Raw genomic sequence first — 22,293 nt, forward strand, 5'->3', positions numbered from 1 at the left:
GTGCGCAAACGGCGCTGATTCCGAGGCGCGACAGTGAGGGCTGTGACTCTGACGCGCGCGGGAATATGGACGCTTTTGGTTCTTTCGCCCGGGAATCAATCCTGCCTTTGCTTCTTTTGCCTCAGCGGATGCGATGGCACTGGGAATCCGAGGCTACGGGAAGCTGTTGTGCCGACACTACAGGGATCGTAAATATCCCTGCTTAATTTTCTCGCCATCATTTATCGTCTGAGCTTATAAAAGGAGACACCGAGGCTCTCGTCCAGCCATCCTCGAAATCGGCAGCGCGCAAAGTGTGTAACACATTTTTTCAGTCGGTATGAGTTTGCCTTGATCGGATCAAAGCATTAGGCCGAGGAAAATGAAGAATGCAAGTTTGCCTCCGGGGGTGGCAGTCCTGCGGTGTTGGTGTGGCGATCTTTGCATGGTGAAGGAGGTTACGGATTTTTCAGATTGGTTGGGCATGAAGTTTTTCATGTGCGCCAATTATGAGGAAGATCCACCCATAGCTATTTCAGAGTACGACAAGCCTCCGGTATGCTTTAACCATCACAAATAGATATTGTTGGTATTTTGATAGATTCTTTAATAACATTCTTGTTTATTGTTGTAGTCTCCTCCGCCTCTGTGCATGTACTATCGTTGGATTGACACGGAAATGCCGGCTTCGGCAGTGACTGAGATTCGTGAAAGAAGTCGCCGTGCGTGGAATAGTTTCTATGCGGAAGAGCGACGCGAGAAGGCGGAAGCTGAGGAGAAAGCAGAGCAAGAGAGAGAGTTAAAAGAATATTATGCGGAGCAACACCGTTTTTTTTTTCAGGATTTAGGAAAGAAAAACAGGGAAGAGGCTCGTCGCATGGAGGAGCAAGAACGACAGCGAAAGGAGGCTCGTGAGGCGGAGAGGCAGAGAAATAAAGAAAGGGCTCGTCAGGCCAAGGCAGCAGAAGAAGCTGGCGATGGAAAAGGAAAATATCCACGTTGGACTCAGTAGATTCCTGTGGTAGTATTTTAAATTTCGCAATCATTTGTATCTTTATTTCTACAGCTTAATGTAGCTTTATTTCAGTAGTTGAATGTAGCTTTATTTAAATTCTACGATGTATCTTATTTTCAGTTGTACCTTGTCGTGTTGTATCTTATTTTCAGTTGTACCTTGTTGTGGTGGAAAAAAATATAGTTTTAGAATAAAGTAGTGGCATTTTCTTTTCCTCCAATAATTATCGAACATCGTGCAACAACTACAAAATGAAATTAAGATAGAACATATTGCCTTACAATAAGAGAGTACAAACTAATAATGCAAGTACATCTGAATTAAACGGTACAACTGGAATACAGCTTAAAAACTACATGAAGTCATCATTGTCATCCTCCGTCGATGCAGAACTCTTGCCCTTCGAGGATGCAGAACTCTTACCCTTGGACGATGAAGAACTCTTGCCCTTCGTGGATGCAGTACTCTTGCCCTTGGACGATGCAGAACTCTTGCCCTTTGACGATGCAGAACCCGGAAGCGGCGGCATGAAGATATCATCTTCGTCCTCGCTCTCCTCAGTCCATAAAAATGGATGCTTTTCTGCAGTCCTTCTAAAAGTTTCACTCTTTGGCTCCACTACCTTCTTCCACCTTGCATCCAACCTAAGAAGTTCTTTACGTACCTCCTCATAGGTCCTTTCAGGCCACCCAGACCTACGTAATTGGTGAGCCAACTCATTCATTATGGTGTCACAACCGGTGAGTTCGTCCCATGGAACTATCCTATTGTCCATCCTGAAATCGGTAGCTAGCCTCAGAAAGTGCTGCTCATCCCAGGGTGAAAACTACGATCGAAAGGATAATGGGACATCTCGACTACACTACACTTGAATGCTTATGCACCTCCGTCTGAACAGGGTTTTATAGGTAAAGAGGAGAAAATGGCGGGAAAGAACGACTGCGGTATGGAGGGAAAGGGTTGGCGGGAACATATGGCGAGAAACGGGTGGCAGGAAGATATGGCGGGAAGGGGTTGGCGGGAAACGGGTGGCGGAACATATGGAGGGAAAGCATTGGCGGGAAAATATTGAGGGGAAAGCGTTGCCTGAAAATATATATTTTCAATGTCTAAGACAGGCAATGGTTGCACAGTATTCATCAGCCAAAAGTTTAAAAAAAAATTCATTTCGGCCTAACATAAGCAAAAGAGTGCAGCGGGATAGTATGGCGGGAGATATAGGCGGGAAAAATTGTTCCTGACTGGTGCATTTTTATTTTAGCATACATAGATGTTCAAATCGAAAAGTTTGATACAGACATAAATTGTACACGTGCATAGATGAATCACCCTACTTTACGACGACCACCTGGCCTTTCCTTACGACCGGAAGGCGACAAGCGATTAGGTGGCCGGGTCACACGAAGACCGCGGCCGTACTCCAATTCGGCTTCATGTGTCTGCGAGTCGTGCGTAGGTGGTGGAGTCGCGAATCCTTGTTGCGAACCTGAAGCGTAATTGTAGTCGTATGGTTATGACTCCGCGGGGATAAAAGATGGGCCAATGATGTCCCCTCCGAAGAACTCTGTAACTAATGATGTAACCAGGTCGCCAAGATCATGTGATGCTCCCCGGAAGTCTGTGTTGACGCCATGATCATGTGATGCTCCCCGGAGGCCTGTGTTGACGCCATGATCATGTGATGCTCCCCGGAGGCCTGTGTTGATGCCGCGTTGGGTGTTCTCATCGCCCCAATTAACATCAGGTGTGTCCTGCACATAGAAACATTTTAAACAAACTGTTAGAGGATAATATATGATATCATTGTAAATGCATTGAAATGTAAACATGACTACCTGAGCATATCCCTCTCCTATACTGTCTGGCCATTGTACGTGGTGCTGGTTTAAATCTGGTACACGAGTCTCCTCGGGCATGGGGATCCCTCGCGTGGAGAGATACGGCTGAGATCCCTCACCTTGGGTGTATGCATCATATCCTGTGTACGCTTATGGGTTAGGGGAAAGAAACTGCTCGGGCATCGAATCCAAACCCGTGCCATGGTCCTGAGATGTCTGCCCCTGACGAAGCTGCATCGAAGAAGAGCGATGCAGTGGCAGAGATGAGTCATGTCGTGGCAATGTCGTTCTAGTACTCGGACCCTCCCCCCATTGCTCATGGCTCTTACGCGCCTCGCTCGGTCTGGACGACGGCGCCGCACTCGGTCTGGCTGCCTCGCTACCGGCATGTATACTCCAGTGACAACGTCGTCGCCTCTACCGCATCTGAGCTTCTTTGCCACGAATTGTTGCAAAAGTTCCCGAAATGTCTTGCGATATGGGCCCTGGGCCGGCATGCTATCCTTAGCCATCTGCCCTACTTCGTTGACATTTTCAAGCTGAACAATATTTGGATGTTATTTAGTTCAAATGATTATGAAATGATGGACCTAAAAAAGTTACAAGTGATTACCATCTGGTCACGATAGTAAGCTGCATGCAGCTCAACATGTCTCCGCGCCTGCTCCTCTTGTGTGAGATGTGTTGGTATAGTAGCTGGCTGACTGGCCAGGCTAGCACGTGTGTTCATGCAGTACCACTGCTTGTACGCTTGATCTGTACTTCCATCGTACGGTCTACAAAATTAAATAATTACATAAACCGTTGTGATGAAAGCAAAGCATCTTCACGCATCGTATGATCATCGTAAAAAATTAATGTACATAAAATATACCTAAGTTGATGCACTATATCTACTAGCGCTTCATTTTCCCACTTGTGTACCCATTCAATGTTCTCTTCCCTCCAATCGTATAAACTCCAACCCCTGCCCATATTGGTTAGCCTGCAAATTGTGTAACAGAGTGTGAGATTAGTAAATTAAAAATGACACTAACTATTAAGGGATGTCACATCTTACTTATGTGTTTCCTCGTCGATACGTCTGGGAAAAGGTGGTGGAATTTCTTGATAGAGACCGAACTGTCTCATTACACGCTCTGGGTTGTAAGGCTCAACACACCACAGGAACAATAAGTTGCAGCGAGTCAGCCAGAATGCACTATCGGTCAACATGCCTGGTCTGAAGTGTCGAGCATCAAAGACCATTTTTAGCTGGTCCTGAGTCCACGGGTTCCATGTGACTTCTGCCTCATCAAGTATCTCAAACTGCTGGTGGTACATAGGGTAACAATTTTTTGCAATATCTGGAGACCAACGTTTCCGTGCCTTTGTCCACCTGGTGGCCATAGTTGCGCAAGCACCCTCGCTAAAGTCGTATGGGTATATGGGTTGTACTATACGAGGTCGTCCTATAGGGAGGTATTCCCAGGACCACAACTGTAGAAACTCATAGGCGACACAAAGTAATGGAGCTTTTTGTGCGAAAGAGGTTTTTTGCGTGGCATCACACAAGCCTCTGTATGTATGAGATAGCATGGCAGAACCGAAGCTGTATTTTGGCGGCTCGGGTAAAGGTTCATCTACCATATTCTCTGCAATGTAGATGAGACCAGGGACAACAACGTCCCCATGTGAATTTGGAAATAGATTCCCGAGGAGCCACAACAAATACGCAAACAGATGTCTTTTTCTCGTCTCCTCATTGGCGAAGCTAGATATATTAAGAAAGTTATCACAAAGCCAGGCGAGTGGGATGCCCCGAGGGTTACCAGAACGTTTTGATTCTGGCATTTCAATCCCAAGACGGGCTGCTATATCTAATGCCCAAGATGGAGACACTCGTGGAGAGACTACCGGCTCACCTCTAATTGGTAGAGCAGTGATCATAGAAACATCTTTCAGTGTAGGTGCAAGCTCCCCAAAACGAAAGTGAAAGGTGTGGGTTTCAGGTCTCCACCGGTCAACGAGGGATGTCAAAAGGGATGGGTCCGAACGTACTTGGTCGTCGCATGTGAGCCTAGCAAAACCTTCTAGTCCATAAGTGTCAAGGTGAGCAAGGAAATGATTGTGTATTGGCCATGTTTTCTTTATGGTTCGAAGTCTGAAAGGCCGATAATCATGCTTAATATTTGGTTTCAAAAATAGGTGGCAACGTTGGCTGGCGTCATGGGGCCCTGCAAAAGCACTGGCACTTCACCCACAACCTGCACACAAACATACAAATATAAATTACGAGGAAGACAGAAATACAAATGCAAATCAAAATTAACTTAAAAATACAAAGAGATACGATTTACATTAATTATCTGAAGTTAACATCAGGAGTACAAAAATACAAAGATATACGATTTACATTAATTATCTGAGTTAACATCAGGAGTACAATAATACAAAGAGAATCAATTTAAATTTAATATAAGTACACATAACGAGTAGAAATATAAATAGACATGGCGAGTACATGTATATCAACATCATGCGTTGTTGTTGGCTCGATACGGGCAGTCTTTGCGTGAATGTCCAGGACACCTGCAAACGCGGCATCGCCATGGTTCTCCCATCTGGCTATGGTCCATGTCATTGCGATGACGCCTAGACTGACGTCGTCCCTTTGCGGTTCTCATCAAGCCGGCGTTCGGAACCCATTTCGGCTCATCTGGCCACAACATTTTGTAGTTCATATCAATGCCCCAAGCCCAGAACTCACCGTTCCAAGTGTTGTACAGATTGTACATGTTGAAGTACGGCGATATGTATGGCTCGACGCTGATTTTTTGAACAGCAGCCGCCCGGAGCACATGACTGCAAGGGTAGCCCTCAAGCTTGGGCTTGTTACAAGTGCACTCACAGGAGGTTGAGCCAAGGGTGACAGCTTGCTTTTTTGATCCTCTGTGGTGACCCTTAACGTACTTGGCTCGCACATTGACCTCCCACTTATTCCTAAGTGCGTCCACTTTCCTGCAGCCATGACTTTGGTACTTCTTTGCTTTCTCGTCCAGATGTCTTTGCATCTTCTCGGACCATGGCTTGTTCAATTCAACTTGTGCTTTGGCGATGGTGACCCTGTCTGCAAAGTATGACAGGGTCTGGTTCCAAGTTTCTTCAATTAGGGCTGTGATAGGCAGTGCTCGCACCCCTTTTTAGAACACCATTGTACACCTCTGACATGTTGCTGGTCATTATTCCATACTGAGCCCCGGTGTCGTGAGCCTGCGCCCACTTCTCCAAATGAGGGCAATTCTCGGTGATCCACTGGCTCAAATTTATGGCCGTCCTACGACCCCTCCGGTCTTCTCTCTGCGGCAAGGCCACGCGGTCGATCTCACCATTGATACCTGCCCATATCGCATTCATTTTGGCTTCAGTTTTTTGCATGCACATCCTCTTGAATAACTTGAACCAATCCTTGTTTTTGAATTTGGAGTAAAAGTTTGCTGCCAAATGCCTCATGCACCACCTTCCCTCTAGATCGGGTCAGCCCCACTCTTCTTCCGACGCCTTAATTATTTCAAGAGCGCTTAATAATCCAGTGTTGAGATCATAAATGATGCAAACACCTTTACGCTCTTTCACGACACCAATCTTCACGCAGCTCAGGAACCACAACCAGCTATCTTTGTTCTCGCTCTCGACCAATGCATATGCAATAGGAAGAAGCTGATTATTTGCATCCGTTGCAATCGCCACCAATAGTGTGCCCTTGTACTTTCCAGTGAGAAAGGTACCATCAACAGATAATACCGGGCGACAGTGCCTGAAGGCTTGTATAGTCTGGGCGAATGCCCAGAATAAGCGGTCCAGGATTAGCTCACCCGGGTTCATTGGGTTTGGACGTTCTCTCCGCCAAACTTGAGTCCCCCTATTAGCACTTGCTATTTGATGAAGCATTCTAGGGGCATACAAATATGCCTCCTCATAGGTACCATACATGTTCTTGAATATATTTTCCTTCGCACGCCTAGCCTTGCTGTAGCTAACAGGGAATCCAATTAGATCCTCTGCATCTTTTTGCAGAGCCCTAACACTAATGTTGAGACTTCCCTGCACAATTGTTTCCATAGTCTGTGCCACAAATTTTGCGTCACATTGCAGTGATCTGAAAGAGTCCCAGTTTGCTCACAGGTATGCTCCACTATTTTGTGATATGCCATGACTGACATACACCAGGCTTCAGTCTAGCAAGAACTCTTCCGCGGCAACCTTTCGCGGTGTGGATGCATATGACCTTCAACTCTTTTTTATCAGACTGCTTCACTCTATGCTGGCGGTGGATGCCGATTGCATAGCTACCCATTGCCTGGTAAGCAGACTTCTTATCTGGGAAAACTTGCCCAACCTCCAGGCTTCCCGCTCCTAGGCCAGAAGCGGAGTGAAATTCGTTGGTGATGCTCATATCCTGTAAAAACCCAGGTTGCAGTGCCGCCGCGACCGCCCTCTAAGGAGGAACATCTTCTTCTCCGCTTGACTCCGAAGACGCAGAAGAATGATCATCATCATCTAGCGCCTCCGGCAATCCCTCCACGTGTTCGCTCATGTCAACGGCCGCCGACCAATATCCTGTGTCATACACAGGCTGGCCGCCCATCGGTTCCGATGGGCCGATGCTAGGGGCTGATGTGATGGCCAACTCGACCTCACCACCCCTGCTACTGCATCCGGCAACATCAGTGACTGAAATGAACTCCACATACACCATCGGCTGACCATACATTGAGTTATTGGGATTGCTTGCAAACCTCATGTACGACCCCCACGACCGATCACCTGTGGGCCGCAAACCCCAACGGAAAACTGTCCCATCATTTCCTCCGTCAACGACGAAGGCCTCTATTGTCATTTTTTTCCTGCATCACTGGGCCAAACACCGCTCGGATGCACCTTCTAACAGCTGCGTAACCCACGTTGACCATGTCTCTCACCACAACTGTAGTCGACTCGTACAAGGACACATCCACCCCGAATGGACCGTCGCGTAAGACGTTCCCATAGTACACTACTAATTTTTTCATAGTACCTAACCAACATACACGTTTACATTTCAAATAATTAGTAACCGAACATTTAGTAACGATGACAACATTTACATATCATACGACTAAAATAATAACCGTATTTTTGTTACAAATATTCGGTTTGTTTCTAGAATCATTTGCTTACAAATATTTGGTTAACGGGTATTTAAAGATATTTTTTTCTCAAACTCGTCTACGAGAGTAAAAACGACTATTACTAAAAACTAATTTTGATGATATTTTTTTCTCAAACTCATCTACGAGAGTAAAAATGACTATTACTAAAAACTAATTTTGATATATTTTTCTCAAACTCGTCTACGAGAGTAAAACCGATGGTAATTACTAGCTATCCAAACAACCATTAAACATAATAGTACGATAATAACATTTTAATATCATATGAGTAAACATTTAATTTCTTCCGGCTTTATATAATTTTTAAATATCATACGATAGCAATCATTTATTTACAAATAATAATATTTGCAGCGACATGCACACATTATTCGGAACAGTACATCAATATAAAAAATATTAACAAAATCACGGTGTCATTTTATACCTTAGCTCCAATATGGATGTGCTTGCGAATGCAATTAAGAGTCCAAATAGTTCGAATAAATTTCCGTCACCAGTACTATATGAACAGAGTCAACCTATTATCATATGAACATCAATATTACAAACGGAATTTTCTTTCTGCTATCAAAATTATGAAAATAGCACTTGCATGTATCTGGTCATCACCTCAAAAGGGACAGCGAAGATGGAAACACAATTTCTTCAATCACGTCATCTCCTCCTTGTTTGCTACTAAGATTAATTATTTTACCTAATTACATACATCATCAAGTACATTAGCACATATTCGTAACATATAAAATTTAGATTATTTCGACATAACAAACTAGACCTACAGCCTCCTAACTATAGACTTATTAATAAACATACCACATGAAATAACATACCACATGCAATGAACAATTACAGTACAAGTGTTTCTTAATTACCGTATTAAGATTTCTTGCATGTCAATACTAATGGACGCACCTAACATTGATACAACATCTTCAACCTACTCTTCTAAAAAATATATTATAAATGCTACATCTGTCGTTTGAAATTATTTCTAACCTCTAATCACTAACATTGCATAGCTAATGATGAGCTAAAAGACTAACTAATTACCACCTTGCATGCACAAAAAAATCAATTTATCGCAAAGCTCATACCTTGATCTTCAACTTCGTAGTTCACTTCGCTAGGCAAATCGTACTCCTGAAGCTCTAAATGACTCCAAAAAGTGATGAAATAATGCCTAACAAAATAGATAACACATAGTTATGAACTAAACAAAAAGAGTAAAAACATCATGCATGCAAACGAAACCAACAAAAATGGATAGATCTTACCTTCGTCTATCTTTTCTTCAACTTCAACATATTCAAAATCCAACTCCAAATCGCCCTAAATCACGAGTGAAAGTGCCTACTGAGTTTTTCTTTCTCTCTGTTCTTACACACTCAGAAGGTAGAAGAGGATGCCAGTGTGCTTGCGCACGGAGCAGAAGCATACTATATAAAGGAAGATGATCCCTGTAGTGTCGGCACAACAGGTTCCGCAGCCTCGGATTCCCGCAGCGAGTGAGTGATTCCCGCAGTGCCGTCGCATCCGCTGGAGCAATAATCAGCGTGATTCTCGCAGTGCCGTCGCATCCGCTAACGCAAAAGAAGCAAAAGCGAGAGTGATTCCCGCGCCTGAAATTCGTCGTCCTCCGCGCGTGGGAATCAGCCCAGTTAGCAACAGCGAGCCCGTGAAATCCGTCCTGGCAAAGCAACAAAAGTGAAGCACGGGAATCAGTGTTCGCGCACGGGAATCAGCGCCTGAAAGCAGCGCTGCCGCCTCACGTAGTGGCGGCCGGGCCCGCTGTCTCGTCGCGCGCGCAGCAGGCCTTGTCGGCCGGGTAGCGACAGCGGCAACGGCGGCCGCCTCACCCGGTGGCGGCCGGGCCCACCTGGCGCGGCCCGTTCCGTCGCGGCACGACGCAATGTGCACACACCGTTATACACCGGGGTGCCGCCTCCTGTTGTGGCGGCCGGGCCTGCCGCCACTAGTGAGGGGGTCTCTTTTGTCAATTTCGTCCGCAGGGGGTCTTTTTTGGCAATTCCAGTCGGCAGAGGGTCTCTTTCGACAAAAAATCTTCGTCGGGAGGTGAAGGAGGAGGTGTACACTTGGCTTGATCGAGAAGAAAGGGATGTGATGTGAAAAAAGTGGAGTTTGCTACCAAATTAAGCAATAGAGAAATTTCCAAATTGTCCCCTTGAATCATGGGTAGAATCTAATTGGTACTCCACTGTATGTACACGGAGTACCAAATTACCATAAAAAAGCTCAACAAAAATCCATGAAAAAACTTAAAGGCACATTAATAACTACATGCAAAATAAGTGCATAGTTCAATCTCACACGGAGAATGGTGGGAAGCTGACACAAAAGTATAAACATCTCTCCTCCTAAAAGTTTGCGAAGAGAACTTATAGAAACACACTCGTTTTATTTTCTCTAATGTAATAGAATTGCCGATCCCGATTGAACGCCCTCATGCATGTCCGATTATGCACATGAATTCCAAAGCGTTTGCTCCCGCTCACCCCTTCGAGCGAACTATGAGCTGGCAATAATACACAGTTCACTCAGAATGGCAATCTGATCGGACACATTTTTGGATGGCAAATTATGTTGTTGGAGCATGGTAGATTTTCACCATTTTACGTTGATGTGGAATGTCAATTCCATTCAGGAACATGGAAAATCCAGAGCTTGACTATTTTCACTGTTTTCTTTTTTTAGGTTGGAAATTCTTCTTATTTCCATCAAACAGAAGTAAAAAAACTGAACGAACGGACAAACATTACTAGTTACTAACATGCCAGTCCACTACATGGACGGTAGGAAGCCCGCACCTGCTTTGGGAGAGATAAAGCATTGGCATTTCCTATTGGATGCTCACTGCGTCCAATAGTCGTTGTTTCGCAGAAAGAAGGGGCGAGGTGGATCCGCCCATATAGGTTCTACTAATCCCGGTTTTGCCAACCTTGTGGAGTGACCCCTGTCCAATTTTTATCTTTTTTGGTAAACCATCTAGAAGGCTTCGGTCAAAATTTCTCTTTTTCTTGCATATTTTCTTTTGTTATTTTTGGGGTTTTCTAGCTGACCAGTTTTTTTGGATTTTAATTTTTTTCATAAAAATATATGGCAATTTTCCAAAATTGTTCATAATTCTAACATTTTCATTTTCAAATAATATTTGGAAATTCCAAATAATGTTCATATTTCAATTTCCTTTTGAATTTCAAAAATTGTTTGCAAATTCAAAAATGTTTCCATTCTCAATTATTTTGTCAAGAACTTCAAAAAAAGCCTGCATTTTTCAAAATTATTTATAATTTATTCAAAAGTTACAAAAAATTCCTTAAAATTGTTCTTATTTGCAAAAAGTATTTGTGCACTCATAAATTGTTCATAATTTGAAAAAATATATCTCATTTTCCAATAACTTGTCACAAATTAAATAAATATCTATGTTATCAAAAGCTGTGGTCAGATTTCCAAAAAATTGCTCAAGTTATTAAAAACACACTTTTTATAAAAAATATTTTTTTCAAAATACTTTTGATAAATAACGCGACCAAATAACTTGGTTTCTATGGTACAACAGTCTGCTACAATATTAGGTTGCTATAGTAAACCAATGACTACAGTGAACCACTAAAATAATGAACGGTGCTACTGGGGACTTCCTAATTGGCGCTTCAAGCCCCGTTTCACATGGTATTGCTTGTACTAGTGCTTACATGGGCCAAGAGCCGAAAATGGATGTAGCTTGAGTTCATTTTGTTGGGAGCTCCTATTGGGTGCCTTTGCCGCCACCTATCGACTCGCGTTCACGCGCAATGCTATGTTGGCCGGCCCACCAACGTGGAGCGATCTCTCCTGATCATTGACAAGCACTAGTGCTCGCTCGGGATGCTCCCGATAAAAAAAGGTATGGTCTATTGACGGGACATGTTGACCAATGACTAGAGATGTTGACCATTGACAATTAACTTCACTATTGACCTTTTAAGAAAATGTTCACGCATTTCAAAAAAAAAATATTAAAAAACATAATTGAGAAAAATCAGGTCTTTCAAAAGGTTCAAGAATTTCGGTAAAAATGTTCATCGATTTTGAATAAAAGTTTATCGATTTTGAAAATATAGTTCATTGAATTTGAAACAATTCTTTGATTTTGGCAAAAAAAGTTCATTGAATAAGGAAAAACTTCATTGAGTTTATAAAAAGTTCATGAAGTTGTAAAAAGTTCATCGATTATGAAAAAAAAGTTCATGGATTTTGAAAATAGTTCATTATATTTTAAAAAAGTTCATTATTGTTGAAAAAAATGTTCATCCGATTTTTAAAAGGTTCATCATTGTTGAAAAAATGTTCGTTGTTTTTGAAAAAAATCATTAATTTTGAAGAAAGTTCATCAATTTTGAAAAAAAATCATTCAATTTGGAAAGAAAAGTTAATTCAATTTAGCAAACAGAAAAAAGAAAAAGAAAAAGTAACGAAACAAAAACATTCCAAATAAAAAAGAAAAGAAAATTAGAGAAAAGAAAAGGACATATATAATAAGAAAAGGGTGAAGAAGATGTAGCTGAGCACGTGAGGTGATTGTGCTCTTGTGGTTAGTGCAGTGTGCTATTGACCAGGAGGTCGGACATTCAAATCTAGGCGTGCTTGCATATTTTTGTTTTGCACACAGAGAAAAGGAAGAAAGATTGGCCGAGCCGAACTAGACGCGTATGTGAGTGTCTGTTTGCAAAAATAATCAGAAACAGCGCCTTATCGCATGTTTGCTTGAACCTTGGTAAGATAGCTCACTGGCTCTAGTAGCTCAACAATTTTTTTCTCATTTTTGTGACACTCAGCTCGCTTTCTTCATCCCTCTATTATTGTTCGAAGAAAAAGTTCTTGAATACTAGTTCATGGATTTATTTTGTAATTTTTTAAAAATATTCGTGAATTTAGAAAATGCTCATCAATTTGAAAATTACAATAAATATTTAAAATGCTCACAAATAAAAACATGCTTGCATATTTAAAAAATATTCATACATTTCTTAAAATTTCACGTATTATAATTACATGAATTGCACTAAAAAAATTCATGAATTTGAAAAGGTTAGCACATTTGAAAAAAGTAAAACACAAAAATAAAATAAAAAGGAAAACAAAACGAAAAAAATCAGACAAAGCAGGTTAAAAACAATAGGTGATATTTAATCTTGATTAAACCAATTCAAAAATCACTAATTATTGTTGCATCCTTGTGCTACAATTGGCATGCAATGCATTTCGTTTCCTTAGTTTTGTCCAGGTTTATATCGTGAGAACATGCATGTGGGAAGTCATATTGGTGGGACCGGATTCCATGCTAAACGTGGAGTTCATGAAGCATGAAGGACGCATGTTTGTAACTAAGCTAGCGATTACCAAATATTCCTTTGCTAGGTCACTAATGGACAAAGGATCCTCAAAGTAGTCAGCAAACATTTCAGAAAGGAACATTACGTGTCATTGTTTGCACTTTGCACTGCGGCGGATGCTTACACTTCTATTCGCGCCACCGAGACACATGTTTCTCACTCACATTGTACCTTGGTAGGTAGACAAGTCCAAATCCATCGGCGTAGGACTGTATGACGAGCAATGCACCAAGAAAGTTCAGTCAATGTATCACTCGTCACGTTAGCACTCCATCTTCACAACCATCATCTCGTAGTAGAAAAATTGAGTAACTGTAGTACTCCCTCCGTTCTAAAATAGATGACCCAACTTTGTACTAAAGCTAGTACAAAGTTGAGTCATCTATTTTGAAACGGAGGGAGTAGAAATTAAGTGAACTAGGCGTGCACACAGCTGAGTGCCTGCAACTTCTGTTGACATACTCTTAGGTACATCAATTCATCCGTTTATGCTCGAATCATGATGTCTGAACACTTTGTACCATCCAACATTGTCAATCCACAAATAGGTCCACGAGTCCGTATTTTCGCAAACTGAAGGAAAACCCGGAGGAGGTTTGTGGGCGTCTGACACCCCGAACTCACATTATACATTGGTAGGTAAAAAAGTCCAAATCCATCGCCGTAGGACTGTACGACGAGCAATGCACGAAGAAAGTTCAGTCAATGTATCACTCGTCACGATTAGCACTTGGTCTTCACAACAATCATCTTGTACTGAAAAATTGAGTAACTGTAGTAGAAATTGAGTAATTGTAGTAGAAATTAAGTGAACCAGGCGCGCGCGCACAGCTAAGTGCCTGCAACTTGTGTTGATATACTCTTAGGTACATCAATTCGTCCGTTTACGCTCAAATCATGCTGTCTGAACACTTTGTACCATCCAACATTGTCCATCCACGAGCAGGTACATGAGTCTGTATTTTCGCAAACTGAAGGAAAACTCGGAGGAGGTTTGTGGGCGTCCGACACCCCGTACTCACATTGTACATTGGTAGGTAGACAAGTCCAAATCCATCACCATAGGACTGTACGACGAGCAATGCACGAAGAAAGTTCAGTCACTGTATCACTCGTCATGTTAGCACTTCGTCTTCACAACCATCATCTTGTAGTAGAAAAATTGAGTAACTGTAGTAGAAATTAAGTGAACCAGGCGTGCGCGCACAACTGAGTGCCGGCAACTTGTGTTGATATACTCTTAGGTACATCAATTCGTCCATTTACGCTCGAATTATGCTGTCCGAACACTTTGTACCATCCAACATTGTCCATCCACGAACAGGTCCACGAGTCCGTATTTTCGCAAACTAAAGGAAAACCCGGAGGAGGTTTGTGGGGGTTCGACATGTTTCTCACTCACATTGTACATTGGTAGGTAGACAAGTCCAAATCCATCGTCGTAGGACTGTACGACGAGCAATGCACAAAAAAAGTTCAGTCAATGTATCACTCGTCACGTTAGCACTTCTTCTTCACAACCATCATCTTGTAGTAGAAAACTTGAGTAACTGTAGTAGAAATTAAGTGAACCAGGCGCGCGCGCACAGCTAAGTGTCTGCAACTTGTGTTGATATACTCTTAGGTACATCAGTTCGTCCGTTTACGCTCGAATCATGCTGTCTGAACACTTTGTACCATCAAACATTGTCCATCCATGACCAGGTCCACGAGTCCGTAATTTCGCAAACTGAAGGAAAACCTGGAGGAGGATTGTGGCCGTCCGACACCCTGAATTCACATTGTACATTGGTAGGTAGACAAGTCCAAATCCATCGCCATAGGACTGTACGACGAGCAATGCACGAAGAAAGTTCAGCCAATGTATCACTCGTCACGTTAGCACTTCGTCTTCACAACCATCATCTTGTAGTAGAAAAAATGAGTAACTCTAGTAGAAATTAAGTGATCCAAGCGCGCGCGCACAGCTGAGTGCCTGCAACTTGTGTTGATATACTCTTAGGTACATCAATTCGTCCATTTACGCTCGAATTATGCTGTCTGAACACTTTGTACCATCCAACGTTGTCCATCCACGAATAGGTCCACGAGTCTGTATTTTCGCAAACTGAAGGAAAACAGGGAGGAGGTTTGTGGGCGTCCGACACCCCGAACCCACACAAAACCATCTCTTTCTTCATGCTCTAGTCGCTACTCCGCTCTCCGCGCCGCATTCATGCCGATCAAGAGGGGATGTCACTGGTCTGGCGCATGCCGACCGAACGGCGTAACATTCACGTCGGTGCAGCGGTTGAGGTGCATATTCTGGCCTACCGCTCATGCCTCGTGCGCTCGCTCTCTGCGCCGCTTTACTGCCGGCACTGAGCGACCAAACATAGTGACATGACAGATTCCTACTACATTGAAGCCAGTTGCCCATCCATCTGCCTACCAGGCACCGAACATGTGCGGCGGCCGAGAAACCCACTTTTGGTGTCCACATTCAAAACATGTTCAAGATTAAACTTTGTTTTACATATATAAATACTAGGAGCGGTAATATCCAGACGGATGATAAATAGATATATGATTCAAAAGATCTAAGAGATACAAAATTTAAAATCATGGGTGAATAGGTCACGAGTGAAAAATACGCCATATGGTATAAGGACCCGCTCCCTTGGCCGGATCTAGGTCGGATCTATCCCGAGGAGACATGCAACCATGGCATCCTCACACGGGTTGATGCTGGCCTGAAGACACGTTGCAGGCAGGTGGTTTGTGAGGTATTGTTGGCCCTTTCCGTTGGTCTTCGCAACCGGCGTGGTTGTGGAGCTAGATCCAAGTGGGATCTGACAACTGTAACCAGGGACTCTCTTTGCGCGTGGTGTCCGGTACTGATCGTGATGGTGCTTGGGCACAATGCTCACCTTCATGCTTGATCTATGCGGCTTTCTGCCTTTCTGGCGGTATGATGTTCCAACGTGTGTGGCATGTCATTCTGGGCGCCGAGGTGGCGACCCTGCATGGTGAGGCTATATGGGTGTCTTTGCGTCAGGCCGCATTGCGGCATTGGTGGCGTCTCCTCTTGGCTATGTGGGTAGCGAGGCCAGGGGTACCGGGTGATTCTTGTGTTACCATGGTTTCGGCGGTGATGGCTCCCTAGTCTAGATCAGGAAGCATGGTGGTGTCGGCAGCAGCCCCTGGCGTGTTGGGTCAGCAACTTTGGTTAGGTGGATGTCACTTGTAAGGGTCCGAGCGAAAGATCCGCGCTATGGCGTCAATGATAGGGAAGCCACGGCTGTTGCTTCCCTCATGGAGGTGATATTATTGGTCTCCTCATGGTACCAGGGCTCCGTTGTGAAAACTCTAGTCCGGTCTCTCAGGCTCGACGGCGGTGACGCTTGGCGTCATCACCCTCTTGAGGGCGTCGTCGTGGAGCCCCATTCCCTTTTGTTTGTAGCTGGTCATTGGTTTTTGGGTTTGCTCCAATAGGCGCGTGGTTGTGCGGCGCGCTAAAATATTCTAATGTTCTCTTATTTTATAGACTAGAATGAAGAAACCTAGTAATAAGGCAAAATATTCTAATGTTATCCCTAGCATGTTGTGTCCTCGACACTGCCGTGGGGTGGTCCTAGTGTTCTCCTATTTTATAGCTAGACTAGTCTTCATGGCCTGCATTCTTTTTTTAATGAAAATGGCTCAAAGCCCCGGTTCCAATTGGATTACCAAAAGAAACCAGACGAGGTCCAATCCGTTACAAGTACGCGGGGGGAATAATCAGCACACGCACTGCCCCAGCAAAATGAGCAGACCGTGCCCACAGGGCCACAGTCACCAATTTAGGAGAAATATAACAACAAAGTTCCAAAAGGAGCTGCAGCAAACATATAGGGATCAAACGAAATCACGCGCTCGCAGCCCCTCTCGTTGAAAATTCTTGGTCCCGTAGAAAATTCGTTTCACTTCTTACTGGTACTCCCTACATCGGCCTGCAGTTCCCCTGAACAAAGTATGGACTGAAAAAGATGTCTAGCTCTCGCTGTAATCTCCAAGCTTATAGCTATAAAACCAGCGGGGCTGCTCTGGAAGATAAACCCAACGGCCATCATTCAGTAAACTGAACAGCCATGTTGCAGGTGCAGCATAGCCTCCATGAGCTACTACTCCTGCTGCAGGCGAGGTCTCCGTCTCCACATGCAGCCCTAGTGGTCTATGCCTTGCTCGTCTGCCCTCTTCTCGTCATCCTGGTCGTGCGCCGCTTTGGGACGGCCACCGCAAGAGAGCAGCTGCTGAGCAAGCTGCCTTCTCCCAGCTTCAGGCTGCCCATCATCGGCCACCTGCACCTCGTTGGCTCCCTCCCGCACGTCTCCCTCCGCGACCTCGCCGCCAAGCACGGCCGCGACGGGCTCATGCTCCTCCGCCTCAGCGCCATCCCGACGCTCGTCGTCTCGTCGCCGAGCGCTGCCCAGGCCGTGCTGCGCACGCACGACCACGTCTTCGCGTCCCGGCCCTACTCCCCCGTCACCGAAATCCTCTTCTGCGGCCCCTCGGACGTCGCCTTCTGCCCCTACGGCGAGCACTGGCGGCAGGTCAAGAAGATCGCCACCACGCACCTGCTCACCAACAGGAAGGTCCGCTCCTACCGCCATGCGCGCGAGCACGAGGTAAAACCGTCAATTTGATTGCATGTTTGGCATTTTTCAGTCGCCTGAATTTTTTGCTGAAACATTTTGTCATTGTTTCGGGGGGCCTACCCCTATTGTCTAGAATCATTTTGTCATTTTCAATGTTTATGTATTTTTCTGCTTTTTCACTTGCAAAAAAAATATATTTGGGGGACTCGTGGAAATGTGTGCTCCTAGTTTTTTTTTTGTGGGTATGTGTGCTCCTAGTTATTGGTAGTCTGTTGGTTTACACGACCAATCACAACAAAAATTGTCTCTATGTAAAATTCTCTCCCCTAGAAAACTGTTTGGTGTAAGAAAACTTGGAATCTTCTATCTTCCCCTTCTTTTTTTTTGCAAAAGAAATTTCCAATCTATTCATCAATTATGACTGTATGGAGAACACAAGAGGTAATAAAAATTACAACTAGGTCTATGGACCACGTAGCGACGACTACAAGCACTGAAGCGAGCTGAAGGCACGCCGCCGTCATTGCCCCTCCATCACCAGAGTCAGGAAAACCTTGTTGTAGTAGACAGTCGGGAAGTCGTCGTGCTAAGGCCCCAAAGGACCAACACACCAGAGCAGCAACCATCGCCGATGAAGAGAGTTGTAGATTGGAAAGATCAAACCTGGAACAACACGAACGAAGACGGACAAAAACTGGATCCAAAGAGATCCACCGAAGACCAACACCGATCGAATCCCATGAGATCCGACGGAAACACACCTCCACACATCCTCCGACAACGCTATTCGCACCATCGGGGCGGAGATAGGACGTGGGAGACATTATTACTACGGAGGGACATCGCCACCGCCACACAGCCCCAACCAAGACGTTTTACCTAGCAAAAATGAGAACGGGGTCCCTCCCGCCGGCGGGGGGCCGAGATCCTCCGCACCTCCATAGGCCAAAGGCCATTGGAGGCGGGGCGGATCCGCGGCGGCACCGACGGGAGGAGGAAGGAGACGTTTCTTGTGGAGGAGGAAAGGGTCCTGAATACTTGCAACCGAGTGAGGGTAGCGGTCTCTATCTTCCCCTCCAAGATTGAGATTATTCTTTCATCCGTATAGTGTCTTTGTCTATTCATCTTACACATTCGTTTTAAAGCAAAATATTCTATGGATTTCCTATCCTAAGGTTTAGGCAGCCCATTTTCTTCATTTCAGTCGGTTCCTTGTCCATTGGATTATCTTGAGCTTTTCTGAGCGGTGTGATTATGGGCTCCATCCTGTGATTAATTATTATTTTCTGAGCTTTGAAGTATTATTATTTCTAGGGGGGACAGTGAGAGTCAGATTCTAAGTGATGTGATGCACAGTAATATCAGTTATCTATAACTATTTTTCTCTTTAATTAAATTAATGGAAGTTGCGCTACTTTACACTTTTTCTTACATAGAATACTAGTATAGTGCAAGCTCTGCGTGTAATATGTGTGAAGATCTTGAATTTTAGCATTTTTCTTCTCCCAAAGTATTATAGTATTATTATTTTTGTTTCATTTTCTATCAAGGTAATACTATTCCATGAATTATATCTACTACAATAAGTTTTTGTTGCTCAACTAAAAATAAAGTTTTTGTTGCTTTACCTTTTTAGGTAATTGTGTTGCATTTCATGTCATGCTGTCCATTGTTTTCTTTGTGCATGATATTCATTTGAGCTCAATAGATTTATATAGTAGTCTCACCAATAAGCCTAGCTCTTTTTTCATAGTCATGTTATGGACAAGGACACCATGTTTATAAAAAGCAATAGTTCTTAGATGCAAATCTATCCTAATGCTAGTAAGAAAGTGATATATTGCACCATGCATGGCTACACGTTATTCACCACATCAGCCATACTAAAATTTTCACAGGTGATGTTGGTCATGGCCAAGATTGGAGATGCAGCCTCCAAATGCACCTCCATCGACTTGAGTGACCTTCTTAGTGCCTTCACATGTGACATCGTGTGCCATGTCGTCTCCGGCAAGCTTTTCAGGAAACAAGGCCACGATAAACTCTTTCATGAGCTCATCGACGCCAACGCATTGCTTATCGGTGGATTTAACCTGGAGGACTACTTTCCCATGTTGGTGAAGCTGGGCATCATCAAGAGGATGGTTTGTGCCAAAGCTCGAAAGGTTAACAAGATGTGGGATGACCTTCTCAATAACCTCATCGATGAGCATGCAAGCAAGCCGACGTCAGAACATGACAACGAGGAGAATGACTTCATCGATGTGTTGCTTTCTATTCAACACAAGTACAACCTCACGAGAGACCATATTAAAGCCCAGATGGCGGTATGATGTCACAAACATTGCCTACACATGTGGAAGCTTATATGACATCGATACTTATATATGTATCTATATGTTTGTAGATCATGTTCGAAGCTGGGACAGATACATCATTTATAGTACTGGAATATGCGATGATTCGGCTCGTGCAAAATCCCCACCTCATGCAGAAGCTACAAGATCAGTTGAGGAGTTCTATACCAAAGGGAAAAGAAATGGTTACCGAAGATGATATCAACAATTTGGCCTATTTGGAGGCGGTCATCAAAGAGACACTTCGGCTCCACATGCCCGCACCGCTCCTTGTGCCCTACCTCTCCATGGTCGACTGCAACATAAAAGGCTACAAGATACCTTCAGGAACACGCACCATCATCAATAGTTGGGCCCTTGCAAGCACTACACCACGGTTAAGTTTTGGTGACACATCAATCTGTTGGAATATGGTACCTTTGCCGACAGATAATTTGCCGCTAACACATATGCTGACAGAAGACAAAATAGTCGGAGGACTTGCTGTGGGCAAAGGTATTGCCGACAGAAGTTCACTTGCCGACACTTTTTTGGTCGGCATACACCCTACCTACGCCGACAGATGATATGTCAATGTACACCCTACATACGCCGACACATGGTCTGTTTGTTTACACCCTACCTATGCCGACAGATGGTAAGACAACATACACCCTACCTATGCCGACACTTGGTCTGTCCAAATAGGTCTTTAGCATTGCCGACACTTAGTCTGTCTAAAAAGGTCTTTGGCATTGCCAACACATAGTTTGTCTGGCTACGGGTGTAGTTCTGCCGACACTTTCTCCAATGGAATGTTTTTGCCGACATATAAATTGTTGGTGAGATGGTATACTACCAGAACTACAATTGGCTATTGCTCTGATTCAAATGTCATACAATGTTCAACTCTTATCCACAAACAAGATCAAGAACACATATTGCACAATCATTGATCACAGATTCAAACTCAAGTCAATCTTGACAAAGCAAAGTTTGGCCATGTTGGCAAACATCCAGAAAACACAAGTCACATAAAAGGACCCTTATTTGATGGTCTAAAAGAGTTCAAACACTAAATGGTCCAAACACTTAAGTCACATCCACAGGATTTCTACTCCATAACACTTGAACACCAAATGGTCCAGAACACACATAAGATTCATGATTACAATTAAGTTGGCTGATCCAAAATACTGCAGTCAACCAAATGCTCCATAACACTCCAAAGTCATCACATCCATGAATACTAGGTGGCTGATTACCTGAAAATATTACACAAGAATTTGGTAGAAAGTGCAGTCAGCTCAAGTTCTTCGAAGCTCATAGGGAGATTGGCAGCCAAGAGAAGCACAAGAGTATTCATGACATATGCCCAGAACACACATAACTTAGTTCTGCCATATGTGATGTAAAATATTTTTAAATGCTGAAAGGAATCATCATGCAGACATATCTACATATACATAGAGTAAGCATTTCTCCATGGCAGGCATATCTACAAATTCTATTCAACCTCTTACATGCAAGAAACTGTAGTAGGATCAGCCAGTGTAAAGTTGTATTTGTTCTAATACGAAGTTAGCTCAAATATGGAGGCTATGGGTCAAATTCTCATTTGTTCCAACTGAATGGGACTGCAAACATGTGATTGTTACTCTCATGTACATATGAGGAATATGTGTGGGTGCCCCCTAACCATTTTATCTACTTCAAAGTTTGAAAATAATTGTGTTTGCACGTTATCTGATGAAGTAGAACTAATATGTACAACTTCAGACCAAAAAACTGTAGGATGTGCAGTTTAGTTTATGCCACTAGTCATCAACCCTGCACAGGCTAGCTACCATCGTTTTCATGAATGTGTTAGTATATACTTAGAAATTGCAGAATTTAGAAATATTTTAGTAGCATACAA

The 22,293-nt window shown here is 43.6% G+C and overlaps 1 protein-coding gene across 1 annotated transcript; it reads left to right on the forward strand.

Annotated features, from left to right (window-relative positions):
• The first annotated feature begins 17,522 nt into the window (after nt 1-17,522).
• Nucleotides 17,523-21,732, forward strand: LOC123184379 (indole-2-monooxygenase). Its single transcript, XM_044596521.1, has 3 exons — nt 17,523-18,069; nt 19,938-20,366; nt 20,447-21,732. The coding sequence occupies exons 1-3, from the start codon at nt 17,533-17,535 to the stop codon at nt 20,960-20,962; spliced, it is 1,482 nt and encodes a 493-aa protein (XP_044452456.1). The 5' UTR covers nt 17,523-17,532; the 3' UTR covers nt 20,963-21,732.
• Nucleotides 21,733-22,293: the final 561 nt, after the last annotated feature.

Source organism: Triticum aestivum, chromosome 2A (genome assembly GCF_018294505.1).
Source record: "Triticum aestivum cultivar Chinese Spring chromosome 2A, IWGSC CS RefSeq v2.1, whole genome shotgun sequence".
NCBI lineage: Eukaryota > Viridiplantae > Streptophyta > Magnoliopsida > Poales > Poaceae > Triticum > Triticum aestivum.